This window comes from Haemorhous mexicanus, chromosome 18 (assembly GCF_027477595.1).
Source record: "Haemorhous mexicanus isolate bHaeMex1 chromosome 18, bHaeMex1.pri, whole genome shotgun sequence".
Taxonomy (NCBI): domain Eukaryota; kingdom Metazoa; phylum Chordata; class Aves; order Passeriformes; family Fringillidae; genus Haemorhous; species Haemorhous mexicanus.
In genome coordinates this window covers 7,128,269-7,149,093 of record NC_082358.1, presented here as the reverse complement: position 1 = coordinate 7,149,093, position 20,825 = coordinate 7,128,269, and the positions used below count along the sequence as shown (strand labels likewise).

At 52.7% G+C, this 20,825-nt stretch overlaps 1 protein-coding gene across 3 annotated transcripts; it reads left to right on the top strand.

Moving 5' to 3' along the window:
* The first annotated feature begins 1,173 nt into the window (after positions 1-1,173).
* Positions 1,174-19,650, top strand: PKIG (cAMP-dependent protein kinase inhibitor gamma). 3 transcript variants are annotated; one of them, XM_059862291.1, is made up of 4 exons: positions 1,221-1,360; positions 6,846-6,910; positions 16,410-16,585; positions 18,722-19,650. In XM_059862291.1, exons 3-4 carry the CDS (start codon positions 16,435-16,437, stop codon positions 18,799-18,801), a joined length of 231 nt encoding a protein of 76 aa, XP_059718274.1. In that variant the 5' UTR covers positions 1,221-1,360; positions 6,846-6,910; positions 16,410-16,434; the 3' UTR covers positions 18,802-19,650. The 3 variants fall into 3 exon arrangements, with proteins under 3 accessions (XP_059718275.1, XP_059718274.1, XP_059718273.1); XM_059862290.1 differs by having other exon boundaries at positions 6,843-6,910; XM_059862292.1 differs by lacking the exon at positions 6,846-6,910 and having other exon boundaries at positions 1,174-1,360.
* Positions 19,651-20,825: the final 1,175 nt, after the last annotated feature.

Below are 20,825 nucleotides of genomic sequence, written 5' to 3'. Positions count from 1 at the left end.
CACCTGGCACTGAGTGGCTCTGGGTCCCATCTGTCATGGGAGAGCTGCAGGAATGCAGAGATGCAACTTCTGTGCCAGGCTGGTGCTGAGTGAGACAGTGAGTTGGGAAAGTGCTCCTGGCTCACACCACTGACTTTGCATGCAACCTGAAACAAAAACTCACCTAGCTCGAGTTGGGGCTGGATCCATTCCTTGGCAAACACCCTTTGTGCTCCCCAGCTGAGTTGCAAGGACCTGAGTGTTCTCAGGGCAGGGATGGAGCAAATCTTTCACTCTCTCAGCAAAGCTATTAGCACTGATGAGCCCTGTCCCAGCCGGCAGGAGCAGGCAGCACTGTGCACGTTCCTGAGTGCTCACATACCTTCCCTCCACTCTGGCAGGAGCTCAGGCCCAGAGGATGACTGCAACTTTGATTGTTTGGTTTCTGCCAGCCAGTGGGGTCTGCAAGGCTGGTGGAACACAGGGGGGTGATGCCAGCTAAAGGGATGTTCCTCAGTCCATGTGATACCAAGAGCATCCAAAATTTCCTCTTCTTCTGTAGACCTCCAGCTCCCTGAGAGCTCTCAGGGTGTGCTTCACACAGCAGGGTGGTACAAAGGTGTGTGTTTTAAACGGGGTACTGCCTTTGCACCTTCCCCCTTAAATCCAGGTGCTGTCACCAGCCTGCACTTCGCCCCCAAATCCAGCTGGCGCTCAGGGACAGGTGGGCCGGAGTACTCCTGGGCTTTACTCCATGGGAGACAGTGGAGCAAGAAGCACTCCAAAACAACACAAAGCTGGGTTTTTCTTGGGAGGCACTTTCACCGTGCTACACCTGGTGAGATAGCTCAGGCTGCGCGGGGTGTGAGGGTGTCTCTGGCCAGGCCCTGGTGGAGAGGATGAAGGGTGGGATGCAGGTGGGAAACCTGGGGGAGCAGCAGGCAGGAGGGAACGCCCGGCAGCAGAAGCCCCAACGCTGAGCATCGCAGGGAGGATGCTCGGGCACATGCAGCTGCCGGGGGATGGGGTTACAAGCCGAAGCTAAACAAAGATCTCTGTGAAAAGGAAACGGATCCCTCCTGCCGACTGTAAGGTAGGAGCCGAGCGGGAGCTGCTTGACATCATCGGGCAGAGCATTGGATTACAGCAGGCAGGGACTGACTCGAGGGGAGGAGAACACGCCCCTTGGCCCCACAAGTGCAACTTCATTTAGCAGCTCCCAGCCGAGGGAAACTGCAAGTCTGGAACTGGCTGTGAGGCTCCTGGCCGGCTTGGCTGCTCGCCACAGCGGGCAGGGAGGGCAGGAGGGTGGAATCCAGCGCGATCCCTTCCTCGGCGGCGGGACCGCGGGGCTCGGGAGCGCCGGGAGCCGGGGCTGTAGGTAGGGCTGTGCTCGCCGTGCGGGGGGCGAGGGGCTGGCGGGGGGTGACAGGGACACCTGGCCGGGAGGGCAGCCAGGAGCTCTTCCCCTGCCACCAGCGGGGTTTGTTGGGAGATACGGGGAACTTTTACCCACCCGACTGCGAGCAGCGAGGGGTTTGCTGCCGGCAAACCGTGGGCTCAAAAGCAGCGCTGCATCCCGGTTTTCCGCTGTCGGGAGGGAGAAGCCGCTCGCAGGCTGATGGCAGGGAGGTGGCTGCTGCTCCGCTCGGGAAATAACGCGGGTCGGCGAAGGGCTAGCAGGGAGAGCAGGCTCAGAGCATAGAAATCACAGAGCACCGTGGATCAGTGACCCCCGTGGGGATTTCTGGCCTCATTTCCAACATGTGTCCGTTTGTTCGGAGCGGTTTGCCGGAGGGAATCCCTTCCAACACGGGGGCTGCTCTGTGCTCGCACGGGAACGGGACAGGCACCCGGGTCCGTGCCGGGAGGGAATCAGGGAATCCATCCCTCGGGATGTCAGGGAATCCATCCCTCGGGATGTCAGGAGCCGGGGGGCTGCTCGGGACTCCCCTCGCAACTGCGGGCACCGGCAGAGCTTTGGGAGCGTGGCAGCGGGAGCAGGCTCGGAGACTTGCTGGCATCCGGCTTTCCAAGCAAATGTTTGAAAAGGCAAAGACTTGGGATAAAAAAAGAACTGCTGTGTGGTGGTATTCTCAAGAGGCTTTGCAAATTCCTCCACCTCGAAGCTGTGTGTCTTTCCTCTCTCTGGATTCCCCTAAGCAGCTGGTAGCGAGCCGCGGTGGGGGAGCTTTCACATGCATGTAATGCCTTGGCCCCAAAGGCGTGTTTGGGAAATTTCCCACTGCTTGGAAGGGGTGAATGGTTCTGCAGATGAAGAGCCAAGTATAGCTGTGAACCCAGAGGCAATGCCCTGGGTGGCCACGCTGGTGACTCAAACTGGGAGGGGGACAAGCTGGGGTCAGTGAGCACAGACAGCCACAGCAGGGATGCTGCTGCAGGGCGAGGGTGAAGGGACATTTGTGGGGTGGGTACGGCTTGATTGGGTGGCTGAGACTCTCCCATGGTGACAGCCTCTCGAGGGTGACAGCCCCTCGAGCTCTGGGCTGTTTGCTCAGTGTGCCTGGCTTGGTTGGTGTAGGGCAGTGCTTGGCTTCAGAGACTCTTGGCTGGAAAGAGCCACCCTGCTAAGGTGTGGCCACCCAGCTAAGAAATTGCCACCTTTCAGCCCTTGTGAGCAATGGTGTTTAGGAAAGAAGGATCCATGAAGAGATCCTCAATGGCTGTATTTGTTTATAATGCAGATGCAGGTTAAATGGCCATTTATAAACATGGATATACTGATAGAGCTTAATGTACCTTGGGCACAGAACACAGCATTGAGTCCTTCAGACAGAGTTCCACAGGGATGTGAGCACCCCTTGCCATCGTTTTGGGGCACACTTTCCACAGAGTGTAGACTCAGATGCCTCAGAGAACTGGAGACCATTAGCTACAGTACATGGAGGGCTTGGTCATGAAGAGATGAAACCCAGGAATGTTCACAGCTGTGCATCTTCCAACCACCTGGCACTTCTGTACCTGATTCTGAGGGGTGTACAGGCTCATGATGAGCTAGGATGGGGAGTTTTGCTTTTTCCTCTCATTCCAAAGAAAAAGCAATGTACTTTTGATCCCACTCAGTGGAATACCCACAGGCACACAACCTTGTCACCCAAAATAACTATGGAAGATGTTTTCCAACCTGCTAACATGTCCTGATCTCCCACATCTCAGAGCCAGTTCCTGCAGCACACTACTGTGCATTAATGCCTCCAGCCTGTCTGGGCACCCAAGCACCAGCATCATTCCTGTTTTACATGGGTCTCACACAAAGCAGATAATTTCCCTGGGCTCACACAGGTCTGTGGCAGAATGGGGGGTGAATCTACAAAGCCATAAGGAACAGCAGAAGCTTCAACCTGTTTTTTTGTTTGCCTGTGTCATCCTGTTCTTATTATTCCTATTTCCACATTCCAATTTTTTCTCCACACCATTTTTCTTTAATGTCAACAAAACTGTTTATGTGGACTGAACTGGAAAATAAGTTTTCCATCACAACACCCATTTCAGAGAGGATGAGAGGGGAAAAAGCCCACTGCTTCTAGTTGTCTTTTGTTCATGACTAGAAAAAGACAAGTCATAAGGGAAGCTGCTCCCCTGGCTTGCCAGCAGCCAGGGAGAAGGGAAGGTTCATGTGTTCATGGGCCTTGTCCCAAGCTCCTCATGGTGGCAGAGAGGCTGAGATCACTCCAGACCTTGCCTGGAACCTGCAGCACAAGCAGGAAGAGCATCAGTTGGAATATGAACTGCCCTGGGCCCCACTTCAAAACTCTCACTCTCTTTGAGCCTAAGGGAATATGTATTTTACACCACTCATTTCTGGTTTCCACAGCGAGTTCCCCAGCACTTCCCCTCCCAGGAGAGCCCTCTGGGCCGGGTGCTCTGTGCACAGCTCCTCCATGCAGGCCCATTGCTGGTCACAAACCCTGCTGGGGAGCTCCCTGGCAGCACCAAAATTCCATTTCTGTTGATTTTTGCAGTGATGTCATAAGCCAAACATGTCCCCACCAGAGCGTCACCAACTTTACTGGAGTTACTGTTCCCACAAAGTGTAAATAATCTGTGCTCATTGCCATGAGATACCGGTGGAGCAAAGAGCTCTGAAGGTATTTTAATGGAGATCAGGCAGTTATCTCAGTAACAAAACAATCCTGGCTATGATTAAGAGGATATTGCATTGTAAGGATTGTAGCACCTCCTGGTTCAGAGTCATTAGTGACTTATGAAAAGCATTCCATTACAATTAGAGGTTTTCTTGTACATCTGAGGCCGGGGATGCCAGCTGCTGCTGGAGACAGGGCACTAAATGAGGCTGTCTGGCTGCTCTGGGAGGACCAGGCTGCTGCCCTGCTCAGCCATGCATGCAGCCTGTTGTTTACCCAGCAGCCAGGAGACACGAGAACAACCTTCTCTCTGCTGCTGTCACCTTGCTGGGAACCAGGAAGGATTTCCTCTCTGGATCAAAGCAGCACCACAACAGCTGTTGTGTAGAATGGTCTTGAATTCTGCCAAAAGAACATTCTGGGGTGGGTTTTTTGAAGCATGCATTCATTTTGAAGTAATGCTGAGAGAACTAAGGTTGTTCCATGTGTTTGCTCCTTTTGGGCAACAGCTGATGACCGTGGAGGGAATCTGAACCTCAAACATGTGCAGTCGTGCACATTGAGCAGGACAAGAGAAAATGCTCTTAAGTTGCACCAGGGACAGTTTAGGTTGAATATTAGAAAAATTTCCTCATCAAAAGGGTTGTCAAACACTGAAATAGGCTGCCTAAGGAAGTGGTGGAGTCACTATCCCTGGAGAGATTAGAAAGATGTGTGGATGTGGCACTTAGGGAAATGCCTTAGTGGTGGACTTGATGACCTTAAATATCTTTTTCAATCTAAGTGATTCTATAATTCTGATGCCCTTGTAATTCATTTCTGATGGGCAATGGATGCTTACCTAGCCAGTGAATATTTCTTCTATTTCAATTATCCGTGGTACCTTGATGTGTTCCAGGACAAAACTACAAAACAAAGTGTTCTTTAACAATTCCCTGTAGCCCATCCTTAGGTGGCACCAGTCCATGTGCCACCATTAAAGTTCCAAACAGCCTGGCCTTTGTGCTGAGGGGCTTCTGGAGCTCTGCCCATCACCCTGGGAGCAGCAGGACCAGGTGAGCCAGAAGAGGATGAGCCTTTGGGGATGGAGCTTCAAATCTGCAGACTCCAGATGCCCAAGCAAGGGCTGTGGGAAGGAACACTGAGGTAGAGCCAGGCCTGCAGGGCTGGAAAGCCAATACCAGCTGCTAAAGAGTTATTGTCTCCAAAGTCAGCTGGTTTTGAGAGAGAAAATGGGGGTTTCCCATCATGTCCCATCACAAGCAGGGCTGCTCTGTGCTAACTTCTACTTCAGAGCATCATTGCTGCTCCAGTTTACTTTAAGCCTCTCTTGGCAGAGGCCCACGTGTTTTGAGATATTTTGCAACACTGCTGAAGTGCTGGAGGTTTAACTGTTTGGGCAGTGTAATACACAAGCCAGAGCAGGAAGGCCGAGGAAAATAAAGACTTGTGGATTTCCAAAGCTGTGTTTCTTCCTTCCTGCTTTTGTTTGGTTGTTTGGTGCCCAAAAAGGGCAATGCATATTCCCAGAGTTGTGGGAATGCTGTTTCTTTTCCGGTCCAGTGTTGCCAGTAAGCACTTGGCTATAAATGGGGTTAAGACTAACAAAAGTTTATTGTTAAATCCCTGTGTCTTTGTTTAGCTCCTGTCATGATCATAATTAGCATTTTCCACTTCTGCAAGCCTGTCATCTGCAGAGCTGAAAGTGCTTTAAAATATTTGAAGCATCTAACAGGGGGAGGGAGTATTAATAGCTCCATTTAACAGATGGGCAAACTGACACATAAAAGCAGCAAGTGCCCTGTCCTTGAAGCAGGGCCAGAGCCAGCAAGTAGTCAGCTCCAACTACAAAGTTTTGAAAGTGGGTCAAAAAAATAAAGAGAAAGGCTGTAGATCTGTCCCAGTTTGGAAAATGATGGGAAATAGTTCCAGTCACAGTGGTACTCAGCCCAGATGGACCAGACAGATGAATTGCTGGATGAGCTACTGCTTATATGGTTAAGTGGCTCATCTCTTGATTTCTGTTCTGCTAACATTTGTCCCTGGGACAAAGGGAAAAACACAGTCCATGATGTTCCAAAATAGTCAGAAAGCTGAAACAGCTGCTAAAATAAGCAAGTGTCCTGTTGGCTGGGCTCTGCAGGTCAGGGGATTGCAAAGCACCCACAGATGTTGAGGCCACAGAGGAAATGTCTTTGAGCAGGGCCTGGGACAGCAGGAGGAGGCTCAGCTGTGCACAAACAGCAGAGACCCAAAGAGCTGGACACAGACCCAGCAAAGCGACCAGAACCAGATTAAACTTCCCCTTTCACCTCAGAGAAGCTGATATGGGAGTTTCACTTCTTTAAAGGGCAGCAGAGCTGCAAACCAATATTCATTTATAGTCTGGAGGCAGCTGCTGGTCCCTGCAGTGCAGGTCAGGACATGAGCTGTGTCAGTGCTCCCAGCACCTGTGGGAGGGCAAAGAAAGGAGCAAAAGCAAAGAGGAATTCTCTGTGCTGGACTTTCCATGTGCTTTGACACAACAGCCCAAGTCTATTAGCACAAACCCTCCTGAGGAGGTGCCTTTTGAACACAGCATCCCACAGCCCCTGGGCTGCTGTGTCCACCAAGCCAGGCTCCATCTGAGCCTGCTGGGCAGAGCCCTGCCACCCCTCTGCTATCCTGCTCACAGAGAGTGGGAAGAGCAGCTGAGCTTTGTGCTTCCCAAAACAAGCACAGATAATGTTTTCTTACTTTTTTTTCCTTCTTTCCCAGAAGCTGTTGTCCTGCTGTGCATGAAGCGTGTTTGAAGTCATGTCCAGAAGGAAAGTCTTCTAAACCAGGTAGGGACTCACACTATGGCTCATAAAGCTTTTATTCACAGGGAAATATTGCAAACAGAAATGAGTTTTTTCCTTCCTGTAGCATTGAGTCACTTGACCTCCCTCTGTATTCTGAATTACTAGATGCTAGAAAGCTGCTAAGAGGAAAAAAGAAAAATACCAACAATTCTGCCATAATGACTTTTCTGCTGTATTATCCACCTGTCCTTGTACCAAGGCACATTGCAGCTCTGACTCCAAGCAGCCCCAGTGCCAGTTGTGCTCCGTGGCCTCTCCCTGCCAGTGCTGTGCAAATCCTGCCAAAGGCTGCCCAGATGCTTTGCAGGGGATTGTTGTTTGCCTGTCCATAAGGATGTGAGTTCTGCTCTGCATGTGGAGTCAGCCCAGCAAGATCCAGGGAACCCCCCAAAGCTTTCACAGCTCCTGCAGAAATGCCAAGTCCTCTCTGTGGTCTCACCTGTGGCTCCTGCACTCAGGGCATCCCCTCTGTCCTCAGATCATGGCATTGCTTTTCCCTGTCCTGTGCTTGGCCCTTGCACAGAGCTCCCAGGGCTGGTTTGGGTGAGCTCTGCAGTGCAGGAGCTCAGGACTCTGGTGCACACAGACATCCCTCCTCTTGCAGGTCTCTCAGTTATCCTCTTGCATCCAGCACCTTCCCAAATGTGCTGCAGACACCCTGTGTCAGCCCAGGCTGCACCTCAGCAGCCCACAAAATACTGGGCAATTGATTTTATTGGGAGCTTTCCCTTTCCTGAGACTACAGCTGGCAGTGATCACTGAGCATCCCCAGGGCATCTCCAGCACCCCTTCAGCTCAGGTTTGGATGTCACATCCCTGGGCAGAAAGATTTACCCTGCCTGCAGGAAGGATCAGGAGCTAGTGTCACCTGACACAGCTTTAAGGAAACTGAAATCCATCACAGAAATCTTCAGCAAAGGGGGTGTGCAGGCCTGCAGAGCTTTCCCTGCCCAGATAAGGCTCCCAGCAGGGCAGCACAGCCAGAGGGGCTCCTGATTCCATTGGGTAACAGAAGCCATGGAGCCACCTGGAGCCTCTGCCACCCCTCACTGCCAGCCTGTTCTGAACCCCAACACTTCCCTTTTCTGGGGGAATAGCACCAATGGCACCAGGCCAGCCACCAAGGACACATCTCCCCCACCCCCTTCACAGCCAGCACTGCCCTGACCCAGGGTGGGGGTCCCAGCAGTGACTTTCCTTGCAGTGGAGCAGACACACAGGGCAGCCAACCCCAGGGAGCAGAGCTAAGCCTGGCTTGGCTAATCAGCTTCATTCTGTACTGACACTCTTAAGAGGTGCCCTGGTTATTTTTAGGCACCTGGGAGCTGCCAGGGCACCCCAGGAGGCTTCACAGCCTTTCTCTCAGCCCCTTACACTGCTTTGAGTCAGGAGGACTCTCTGGATGCTGGATGCAGATTCCTGTGGGATTGTGCAAGCCTCAGTGAGGCAGAGCCAAGGCAGGGGCTCTCAGCTCCAGGCACCCTGCTCTGAGCAGAGCTTCCCCGAGCAGCAGCAGCAGCCAAACCTGCCCAGTTAGAGCCCTCCCAACTCCTCCCCAGTCATGCAAGCCCAGCTTTCCCACAGCAGCAGAGCTCAGCTCCTCAGATCACAAAGAAGAGCTGGACTGCATGGCTCTGTTTCATTTCAGGCAGAAAAATAAGGACTCATCCTTGCTTACCTCTGTCCTTGTAGAGAGGTCTCCCCCGACCCAGAAACAGAACTACACCACCAAAGGCTGCTGTGGCTTTGCCTTCCTCTCATATGGGCTAGAAAACAGCCCCAGCTGCATCTCCTCAGCACTTGTTTGACTCCTCCTTAGCCAGGGAAGCCTGCAAGGTGTTGTGGAGCTTGTGCTGGGTTTGAGCATCCCTGGGCTGGGAATTCAGGTGGGGTTCTAGAAGGTGATGGTCACCCAGGGGTTGGTGCCTCAGTGTGATCAGCTCTTCTGAGCTGTGGCACTGCTGGGGATTCTCCAGCCTTTGAGGTGGAATCCAAGTGAGATTTTTCCTCATGAACAATCTGGAGGAAGGCAGGGAAGCCAAGCCTGAAGGGGATCCCCATTGCACAGGAGTTCAGCCCAGGGCCTGGGTGGGACAGGGTGATATCAGGGGGAGGATGCATGGCACCTGCCTGCCACAGCAGCTGTGGGACTTCTGCAGCTGAAGGGCCCCTGGCCTGTGGCTTGTCGGTTTTGTAGCTTCAGGCACAAGCAGATCTTGCACACAGCTGTGTGTGTAAAAATACATTGACACATAAAGGCAAATAAGAAGGAAATTGTGAGAAAATAAAAGTAATGGAGAAGGGACTCATAGTCCCAGACTCCTTGGAGCTTTGAGAGGGTCCCTGCAGGGGACAGAGGGTCCTGTGGGTGCTCATGGCTGCTCTGGGGGAGGATTTGGCTCTCTTCTCTCTGCCATGCAAAAGCCACAGCTCTGTGTCCATCCAGTTCAAGCCTGCCTTGGGGGGTGAAAATGGAGAAAGGGAGCCAGCCTGCCATGTCCTGAAGGCCTGCAGGGGCTCAGCATGCCTTATCCTCCCTGTCACCCATCCCTCAGAGCCATGGGTGTCTTTTGGAGGGAGCTAAACCAGAGTGCCCAAACTCATTAGCACCTTGAGGCTGAGAGATGGGAAAAACAAGCTCGACCTGGGAACAAAACAAAAATACAACTGCTGTCACGGCAACTGTCTCCAGATGCACAAAGAGACCAATTATTTCCATTAATCAACTTAGCTGGAAGCTACAGAAGAGGTTTAAGCTGCATCAAAGCTCGGTATTGAGGGGAGGGAGGAGCAGAGGGGCTCCATCAAGCAGTGATTCTTCCCATGGTGGAGGATTTTTGGAGCAGATTCTCAGCCCCTGTGCCTTGGGGGGACTGACAGAGGGATGCTGCCTGCTGCAGGCATGGGGATGCAGGCTGGCAGCCCTGCTTGGCCAGAGCTGGGCACTGGGCTGCCTTCCTGATGGGTGGGTGGATGGACGGACGGACGGACAGGCAGCTCTCTCCCACCATCACCCACACATCCTGATGCTAACAGGAGGTCACTGGGGCTGAGCATTGCCCTCCTGCCCCCTGAAGCTCCCCCTCTCCCCTGGGATCAGAGCAGAGCACACAAGGACTCGCCCTACCCCATGCCAAGGCTCAGCTGGGACTTTGAAATCTGGCTGGACCATTTCTTACGTCAGTGGGAAGGCAGGCAGGGGCTGTGAGGATGTGGGACAGCAGGAGGTGCCTGGGGACAGTGAGGGCTCTGCAGTGGGGGGCTGTGCTGAAGGCCAGGAGGGAGGGGAAGGGGTTTGGGGAGCTTGGCAGAGCTAAATACAAAGTTTGTGAAGTCACAGAGGAGTCAGTCTAAGCCTAATCTTAAACACGGGGCTTAGCAATTGGTTATCAGTTCTACAGGCATTAAATGATCTTTATTCTGTAAAACCAGGCCAAATGAAAAGAAGGGATCTATTTGTGGACACTGAACCTCAGCTGTATCTGCTCTCCTCCTGAAGGAATTAAAATTTTCCAGCAAGTCCTGGAGAATGCTGGAAGCTCTGTTCCTGCAAAGCCATTGCAGTGGCTGGAGCAGCTGTGATGTCTGTCCTGGCTGAATTTATCATATTTAGTGTAAGAGCCTGAGGGTGCAGAGTTATTACAAGGAATCCCACAGCAAAAGCCTTCCATAAATACAGATGTGCTGGACCCAGCTTGATGCCTCTTTATCACTCAAGTCTGGTGAGGCTTTTCTGTGCTATTCCTGCCCAGACAGAAGCTGCTGAGCACAGGAGATGGATGTGCCCTGGTGGGAGATCAGGCTGCTCCTGCCTGTTTTCTCTCCAAACCAGGAGAGTCAGAGCTCAGCAGTGTGGAGCACACCAGTTCTGGCCAGTGAGACCCATCATCACCACCACCCAGAGCCAACAGGAAAGCAGGGCAGCTCTGTGTCTGGTGCAGACCCTGTCCCCAGCCTTACACTGCTTGTTGCAGCCAGACTGGGCTCCCAACTGAAGCATCTTCATCCTCAGCTGCATCTTCAGCTCAGTGTCTGGCTATGGATCTGAGCTCTGCTGCATGGGGATCATGAGACATGACGAGCACAGTCACAGAATCCCCCAATAACCCCATCACAGAGCCCTTCCTCTCTGATGCACAGCCCCTCACGCCTGTTCCCAGACAAGACCCAGTGGAAAATTTGCTGAAATTCCAGCTGGATCTTGTCAGACAGTTGGTGGAAACCCCCTGACCTCAAGTGCTGGCTTCAGCCCTACGGGATATTTTTTTTCTCCTGGCTGGATGCGACTCTCCCAGCAGGAAACCTCAGAGCAAACCCCCAGGGAGCACAGAAATCCCCGTGCTTCCTTCTTCTTTGTGCTCTACCAGGCCCCCCTCGTTAGTAAACCATCCTACACTGTAAATATTTTAAAAGCCCAGCAGGGCTGTTGAGTATGTTTTGCTGTTGTTATGGATCCGGCCCCAGCAGGAGAGGTCTAATAATAGTCCCTGCACCCTGGAATGAAAGGGCAAGGGGCACTGCACAATGAGCAGAGCTGCAAGGAGGCTGCACCGCTTCATGCCTTGCTGCTGGGATGAGATGCTTGAGCAGAAGAAGGGGTCAGATCCCTGTTCCCAAGCAGAACTTTGGAATTTCACCCCAGGAACACAGCAAGGTTTTGTTCAGCTTCGGAGCTTTACAACTCCAGAAGTTTGGAGAGTGTTAAATCCACTGGGCACAGATTATAAAACTCTGCCCCCACTTTCCCAGGTTTACTGCCCAGAAACCAGCAGGATTGGTGTCAGTGGGAAAAGGTTAAATCCACTGGTTAAATCCACCAAGCAGGAGGGTGAGTGTGTCCGGGCTGTGGGATGTGGGAGCCCTCTCCAACCAAAAGCTGCAGCTCTTGGTCCCAGCTGCCACTGGGAATGGACAGCACGAGGCCAAAGCTGGGCTGCAGCATCTCAGAACAGGACTGTGCCAGGGCTCCTGAAACTGGGAACTGCCTGCAGCAGGCACAGGGAGGGCTGAGGGGGTCCCTGTCCCTGCCTCAGGTGTCCCAGGGGCTGTGCTGGCTGCCCCAAGGGACAAGGATGTCCCAGCAGGAGTCTGAGCTGCCTCAGGGCTCTGGATTGTGCAGAGAGCAAGGTGAGAAAGGTGAGAGGGGCAGAGCAGGAGGCACACAGCAGGCAGGGGGGAATGGCTGAGTTCAGCCCAGCCTGCTGATAGCCAGCACCCAAAAATAGCCCTTCCTAGGCATAGGAAGTTAAACCTAGACAAGGGACAGATGCAGGATCGTGTGAAGGGTTTCCTTGAAACTGGAGTCAGGCCTGGGTGTGACTGTAGCATCCACCCAGTCCCAGGGATCAGCCCTGGACACTGCTGGGATGACAGAGCTTGGGCAGAGCCCTGGGCTGAGGGTGAGCTGCCAGGTGTGCCCAGGTCACTTCTCTGCCACTCTGACCTTGTGTGCAGGAACAGTTTGCTGCAGTCACTGACATCCGTGCTGAGAAGGAGGCAAGGGCACACAGGAATTAAATGCAGGCTTGTCAGTGGAGCCCAGTGGGACATGGAGCTGAGCCAAAAAAAATGCCTCAGTTTACTCTGCCAAAAGGCAGAGGAAACATTTAACCCTTTAATTTCTTAGCACCCACCTTCTAAATGGGCAAAACTCAGCCCCAGAATGAGTAGGGCTGGTTTAGCTGCAGCCCCCAGGGCTGAGCCAGCTGCTCTGTCAGCTGCTGGGTGATTTCCCTGGAAAATGCCAGCAAGCCCAGTTGCAATCCAACAGCAAAACCACTCAGGAAGCCAAGTCCCCACCAGCAAAGCCAAGACTATTACAGCTCGGAATTTTTAGTACTCACAAGACACCACAGAAAAATAAGTCCAAACCAAAGAGCAGGCTTGGCAGATGCAGGCACGGGAGCAGAGGCAGCTCTGGGGACATGCCTGCTGTCAGTGGCAGCTTGTGAGGGGCTTCTTCACTTGCCAGCTGCCCCAGGACAGGCAGCACCACGTCCCCATGGCAGAGGGGACACTGCCTCCCTCCAAGCAGCAAACTTTTGAGGGATGTGCAACAGGCAGCAGATCCCAGCTTCCCTACCCCGTCCCTGCAGGCTGGCACACTGTGCTGAGGGCACAGGGGCTGTTTCTGTTACCACCAGCAGCAGAGAGGAAAGGGAGGGCAGGAAAGGACACTCTGGGGACCAGCTGAATCACCTGTGTGAAGAGCCCTGGAAACCTTTGCAGGCTGTATGTGTGTGCCATGGGATTATTCCTGCAATGCCTGGCAATAGCAGGCCCATCTTCCTGTCCGTGGGAGAATGAAAAACCAAAGGTGGCAGCCAGCAGGTGATGCAGCTCCCTTTGCACCCCCTGCCACCCCGGAGTGACTGCCCACAGTGACACAGGCTCAGGTTCCACTGAGCTGTGCAGGCAAGAGGCAAGGTAGTACCTTTGCAGCTCCTGAAAGATGTTAAAAGCAGCTACTGAGTGAAAACCCACAGAACTGTGGGTTCTGTGCCTGGAAGTATGGAAATGCTGTTTGAAAAGTCAGGTTTTCCTATCACAATCAAGGTAACTGCTCCCATCACCCTCTCAGCCCAACAGCTTCCCGGAGCTGGAGGCTGGAATCTCTCTGCCAGCGGGGAGGGATCTGCCTGCAAGGGTTTTGAGAGCCACCCACCTTGAAAATCCCGGAGGAATTGCTCAGAGATGAAAGTTTCGCTGTTAAATCTGCCTGTCTCCAGCTCTTCGCACGGAGAGCCGAAGGCAGGAGCCCTCCCAGGCACGGAAATAAATAAATCCCATGCGCCATCTCCCGGCCACCGAGTCGGGAGCCGGAGCTCCACACTGGCTGCCTTCTGCTTCGATCAGGATCCCATCCCTTTCCCCTGAGAGGAGATGCAGTTATTGGCACAGCACTGCCAATAATAATAAGCCCCATGTTTAGGGTTAAGCTGGGACATCTCTTGCAGGGGCAAAGCTTGCAGCTTTTCCCAGGGCTCATTTACCAGGAGCTAGATGGATGCCAAGTCTGTAGAGGAGGCAGGTGCTCACAAGAATTGTTAGCTTTGGGGAAACAGAATCTCCTGCAAGATCCGGGTGGGCCAAGCCCCACATCCCACCAGTGAGCTGGGGCCAGCACTCCCTGACAGCCATCCCCTCTAGGAGAGGAGTCCCTGGGGCTGCCAGAACATGCTGGGTTTCTGTGGGTTTTTGGTTCCTGCACCCTACTCAGCTCAGGAGCAGAGAGAATCTAACCTCTTTCATCCCATCTTCATCTGCATCTTTCTACTACCATAACAGTAAAGTGAGGAGTGTGATCCCTGTTCAGGCTGGTGCCTGAATTTGCCAACAGACCTCCCTGGCAGAGAAATCAATATCAAGCAGGGTTTGTAAAGGAAGCTGAGCAAACTCCTCTGTGGGTCATTAACCCCAAGGCACAAAAGCAGTGAATGTGCATTAAATGTGCATGAATTTGTTTTCACTGCACACGAGCGTTTCTAATGGGGGCCTGCTCCAAGCACTGCCAGCAATCAGCAGGGCTAGAGGCACATTTCACAGTGATCAGAGGCACAGATAAGACAGCAATTAATTCCTTAATTCCACTCAGTAAAACAAACAAAGTGCCAAACAGGAGCAGGAACTGAGAGCTCCAGGTTTCCTGTGCAGAGGCAGTGTGTGCTTGCCAGCTCTGTGCCCCGGAGCCAGGATGCCCACAGCACCATCCCAGGTTCCTGCACTCTGTGTGCTGTGCAAGTGCTGGCAAGGGGAAGCAGCAGCCAGAATGAAAACCCAGCAACTTAAGGATTCATCAGTTGCACTCAGAGCTGGCTCACAGCAGAGCTTGCATGTGACAAGTGGCTGCTCCGGGCCTTTCTTCGTGCTTTGCACTTGGCACTGGCACAGCTCTGGAGAGAAGGGATCCAAATGTCTCACAGAAGGGCTGATTTTCACATGGTAAAGTGTTTATCTCACAGCAGTCCAGCCCAGCACTTCTTCAGTGACATCCAACAGCCGGAGGAGGCCAGTACTGCTCCAAGCCCATACCTATAAAATACTCCCTGCTCCCCCAGCTTTCCAGTGGGTATCCATCCTTTCCCATTACAAATTCAGGTTGGATCACCACCCCATCCCCCAAGCAGTGAGCCAAATTTGGCCTGGGTTCAAAGCTCCTGTGGCACTTTGGGGAGGAAGCAGGAAAAGTCCTGTAGGGAAAAGCTGCTGCAAGCGACCTTGTGTGCCCGAAGGAGAAGGCTGGAAACTCCCAGGAGAGACAAACACCGTGTCTGCCTTTGCAGGGGGAAGGCAGAACAAGGCAGGCATCTGGGATGGGACCTTCCTGCCTGTCAGAACACAGGACATTGCAGCATTGGCTGCCCTGGATGACTCCAGACCCTGGCAAGGGGCTCAGAGACCTTAGCACAGAGTCAAAACCACCTGTGCCTTCAATCTTAGCCCATGGAAAGAATTACCAACTTTGTGTGAAGATTTACAAACCACAAGAGTTTGAATAGAATGAGAGTTATTTTGTCACAGGGTGAAAAAGTAGAATTTTGGGAATTTAGAATGGGGGTTCAAGAAGCAAGATGGAGGAATCTGGGAGCATGTAGGGGGATAGAATATAAGAAAATAAAGATAGTGTAGAAAGTAGTCTTACCCCTAAGGAGTTGCAGCTGGACCAATTAGCAAAGATTAGGAACAGGCCTGACTTTAACAGGCCCCAGCTGTAAGCAATGAGAAGAAGAGTGCTATAAAAGAGTGGGGTGGCTGGGTGAGAAGGGAACTGGAGTTGGTTGGCTGCTTTGTGAAGAGGAAAGAGTCAGTGCTCTGAGGAGCTGCCCATGAGGAAACACCAAGGAGGTATGAAACTTTTGTGATAAGGAGACAACAGTATGGAACCCCTGCAATAAGATGGCAACAGGTGTATACTGTCCTCCTTCTTCTTGTCCTCCATCTTCTGCTGCAATGGTGACACTTTTGGATTGGTTTAGAGTAGAGACAGACTGTCTAACATAGGTGATAGGTATTGGGAAATTATTGTAAATAAAGGACTCAGTTCTTAGTGTGAAAAGCTAACACCACTCCAAGAAGAGGCAGTGTGCCACAAACTGAGGTGCCAGACAGCTCTCAGCAGGTCAGAGAAAGAATTTAATAGATAAGAGAAAATAAACAACCTTGAAAAGCAGAGCTGGGGAATCTCAACTTCTTCTTTGGTTGCGGGGCTAAAAGAAAAAAGACTCTTTCTCATACCTCTGGAGCCATTTCAACCACACAAAAGCCAAGACCTGCCCTCACCTGGTACAGTGGGTCACCCAGCGTGGTGGGTTTCCCCACATGGGGGAGGTGATATCTGACATTTCAGTCCCTGCTGTCAGAGGAACTGGAGCACTGTTACAGGCACTATTCTCTCATGCTGTAACATTACCCCACAGAACAACCTAACCTGTAGGGAGCCATGCCGAGCATCCTGGGCCTCACAGCTGTGCTTCCTCCACAGCATTTTGCAAGTGAATAGAGATGCAATGGAGGTAGAGTCCAGCACCTACACTGACTTCATCTCCTGTGACCGGGCTGGCCGGAGGAACGCTGTCCATGACATCGAGAGAGAGGCCACCACCATCAGCATGCGCCAGCTGAGCCAGGGCATGGGGGAGCTCGCTGTGGAAGGAGCAGGTGAGCTCACACACACACACCTGGGAGCCCAGCACTGCAGGTGAGCTCACACACACACACACACACCTGGGAGCCCAGCAGTGCAGGTGAGCTCACACACACACACCTGGGAGCCCAGCAGTGCAGGTGAGCTCACACACACACACACACCTGGGAGCCCAGCAGTGCAGGTGAGCTCACACACACACACACACACACCTACCTGGGAACCCAGCAGTGCAGGTGAGCTCACACACACACACACCTGTGAGCCCAGCACTGCAGGTGAGCTCACACACACACACCTGGGAGCCCAGCAGTGCAGGTGAGCTCACACACACACACCTACCTGGGAGCCCAGCAGTGCAGGTGAGCTCACACACACACACACCTGGGAGCCCAGCAGTGCAGGTGAGCTCACACACACACACCTGGGAGCCCAGCAGTGCAGGTGGGCTCACACACACACACACACACACACCTGGGAGCCCAGCACTGCAGGTGAGCTCACACACACACACCTGGGAACCCAGCAATGCAGGTGAGCTCACACACACACACCTGGGAGCCCAGCACTGCAGGTGAGCTCACACACACACACTCCTGGGAGCCCAGCAGTGCAGGTGAGCTCACACACACACCTGGGAGCCCAGCAGTGCAGGTGAGCTCACACACACACACCTACCTGGGAGCCCAGCAGTGCAGGTGAGCTCACACACACACACACCTGGGAGCCCAGCAGTGCAGGTGAGCTCACACACACACACCTGGGAGCCCAGCAGTGCAGGTGGGCTCACACACACACACACACACACACACCTGGGAGCCCAGCACTGCAGGTGAGCTCACACACACACACCTGGGAACCCAGCAATGCAGGTGAGCTCACACACACACACCTGGGAGCCCAGCACTGCAGGTGAGCTCACACACACACACTCCTGGGAGCCCAGCAGTGCAGGTGAGCTCACACACACACCTGGAGCCCAGCAGTTCCTGGCTCAGGCTGGGAGGGCAGGCCCACAATGGCAGCACAAATGAGCAGTGCTGTCTCCAGGAGCATCATGCTGATGCTCAGGAGGACCATTCATTCCTCACTGCCTCAGTCAGTGCCTCCATGCTCAGGTGGTGGGAGACTCTCCAGGTCAAGGGGTGCTTGCAGTGAGCAGAATGATCCCTGGTTCCTGGCACTGCATGCTCCAGCCCAGGCCCTGTGCTCACTGGTGCTTAAACAAGGCATGCACTGACCAAGACCCTTCCCAGAGCAAGTTACACATCAGTTATACCTTAGGCTTTATAAAAATCATGCATTGGGCAGGCTGTGGTTTGTTTTTTCTATTTTGGTCAGTTGTAAAAAAAAAAAAATCAACCTTTAAATAGTTCAAATAACAACAGAAATAACTTTGACACCAGCAGCCATCTCCAAATCCCCCCCTTCAGCCCAAATGTGGCAGCAGCATCACCCTGCCCAGTGTCTGCTGGCCAGCAGGCTGTGGGGAGCTTGGGTCCTCTGTCCTCAGCTGCCACTCTCATTTCACTAATAAGCAGCACAGCACAGACTGTCATTGCAGAAGGGAAACTCAGTTTCCCCCCTTACTTTCTTAATCCTCTGGCCTTCAACCTGTAACTATAAAAACACTTTAAATACATTCATTACCCCAGCTGTACTTCTTCTAGCACGACCATGCCAGCATGTGTCCATCCACCCGTCCCTAGCAAGCACAAATTGGAGCTGCTTTACCAGAGCAGCTCAGGCTCTGCCAGGCTGTCAGGAAGACAGTTCTGGAGCACTTGAAAGTTGGGTGAGGGCACATCCCTACCTTGAGGCTCCCCCTCAGCATTGCCAGGCGTGTTGAGAAGTGTTTGTACTCCAGGAATGTGGAGGGAGAACCCAATACTCTTAATCATAGGAAATCCTTTGGTTTGGAAGGGACCTTAAAGACCCCCTGCCATGGGCAGGGACACCTTCCACTAGACCTGGCCTGGCCTTGAACCCTCCCATGGATGGGGCCAAGTATCTGGTCACAGGAGGGGAGTGATAGAGCTTCAGGTAAAAATCTTTTGTCTCTCTGGATGAAGTCAGTTATAGCAATCACTGATGGCTTGTGTGTTCAGCAGGGTGTAACTGTGCTTTCTTCCCAATCCTCCCTTCTGCAGAAAGCCAAAGAGATGCCAGTTCTTCTGACAACGACCCTGGAGCAAGACCAAAGGGGCAGGAAAGCAGCCCCTCCCCATGAGAGCAAAAAGGGTGTGGGATGGGCAGGAGGAGGGCCTTGCTGTGAACATTAAACAAGAATTTGTTGAATCTGTGGACAAAAGCCAACCCGGAACAGCAAGCTGTCTGTCAAATGCCTCTGCTGGAACCGTGCTTGTGTAGAGAGACACAAGGCACTTGCAAGGACTGGCACCTCCAAAAGACTTCTGCCCCCATCCCTAATGGTTTAGAGCAACACTGCCATGGGTGTAGTGATATGAGCCATTCTCAAGATGCCTTAGCTGCAATTTTCTCTTAGGGGAAAACCAGTTTCAGTAATAATAGACACACCAGATTCTCCTGTCCAAGGTACCTTCCTCCTTTGCAGATTTAGACTATTATTTATTCTGTTTCCATAGATTAGAAATTTAGATTATTGGTTTTTCTAAGCCTCACCCTCATCTGCATCTTAGACCTGGCCTCTGGATTGTCTACATGGCCCCTCATCAGGGTGGGCAGTGGGGAAAGGACCCAGCCTGTCCTGCTGCCCTCATGGCAACACCACTCACCTGTGCTGCTGCTGCTTAGCATCAGGAAAGGACCAAAGCACAGCTCTGTGGGCATGAGCCCCACCTGGAGACCCGGCAGCACCAGCCACAGGCATCTTTTTCTTCAGGTTTGAACACTTCAAGATGTTCTTAAGGGGAGGGGAGAAACATTTTGCTGGTTTGACTGTTGACATTCAGGCTTAACTTTGCAAGCTGTTAGCTGAGATGATCTCTGGTAGGATCTCACACCCTTCTGTCTTTAAGGAGACATGTTTTGTGTTAAAGATGGTTTGATAAAACTACAGAAGCTGTTGGAATAAATGACACAGCCTTCAAGTACTGAAGGTGTTTTTTTCTGCCTGGATGTTTCTTCTTCCTTTGTTTTGCCTTCAGCTGCAGGGTGGTTTCCTAGGGAGGCACAGGGCTGTGCAAGCAGAGTCCCATGGATCTGGGTCTGTGAAACCCCATGGGTTTGCAGCACACAGATGGAGGCAGATGTAGCTGGGCACAGATTATAAAAGTCTGCCCCCACTTTCCCAGGTTTACTGCCAGTGGGAAGAGGTGTTTTCCCTCTGCAGCACAGAGCTACAGGACATTGCTGGTGTTTCACTGATCCCAGTGGAGCAGCCTGGCTGGGACTGACCACCAGCACAGGGACAGGGCAGAGCTGACCTGGAAACTCTCCACTGGTGACAAATCATCTCCCTGACAGCCTGGAGAAGAACTGAGTGTTACAAGTGTGAGATTTATCAGCCTAAATGAGGTCATAAATCAGCAGAGAAGTGGCTGCCAGACAGAGGGAGAATTGTCTGTGAGAAGTGATGGCCATGGGGAGAGCACAGAGGGGTCCACAGCTCAGCCCCCACAGGAAATGAGGATTTGGCAGCCAGGCAGGGGCCCTGGCTGCTGCTTTGGCAAAGGGCTCCTGGGCTGGCTGGGTGTCATTGCAGGGCCATGCCTGGGTGGTAGCCAAGAGCCTGCTCCCACTTCCCGTGCCCAGGGGCAAACCAGCAGGGAGCTCCTGGACCTGGCTGACTGCACAGTTGTGTCTTTAAGCCCCATTTCCAGCTCTCCTTACCACAGAACAGTAATTTTGGCTCATGCTGACACACACACAGAGCTGAAAGGCAGTACAGAAGGACTGAGCAGTGCAGGAGGACTGACACAGACCTCCAACAGTCAAATGTGGGCTAATCTTAGCTCTCCCTGGTCAGAAAATATCTGTTTCAGAATTATATTTAGGCAGAGGAGTTGGGACTTGTTGGCCAGCTTCTCACAGGGGATGGGTGAGAGGCATCAGGTTCCCCCTGCAAGTGACAGCCAGCTCAGCCACTGTCACTGCTGAAAGACCAAGGGCACTGCCTTAATCCAGCCACATCCTCATCTGCAAAGCTGCTGAGCACAGGGATGCTCCCAGCCCTTCCTTCCAGCTGAACACGGGCAGGCCAGAGCTGTCAAAGCCCAACCAAGCACTAAATAACCCAAAAACCTTTGGGCAAACACTGCCCTGCCCACACTG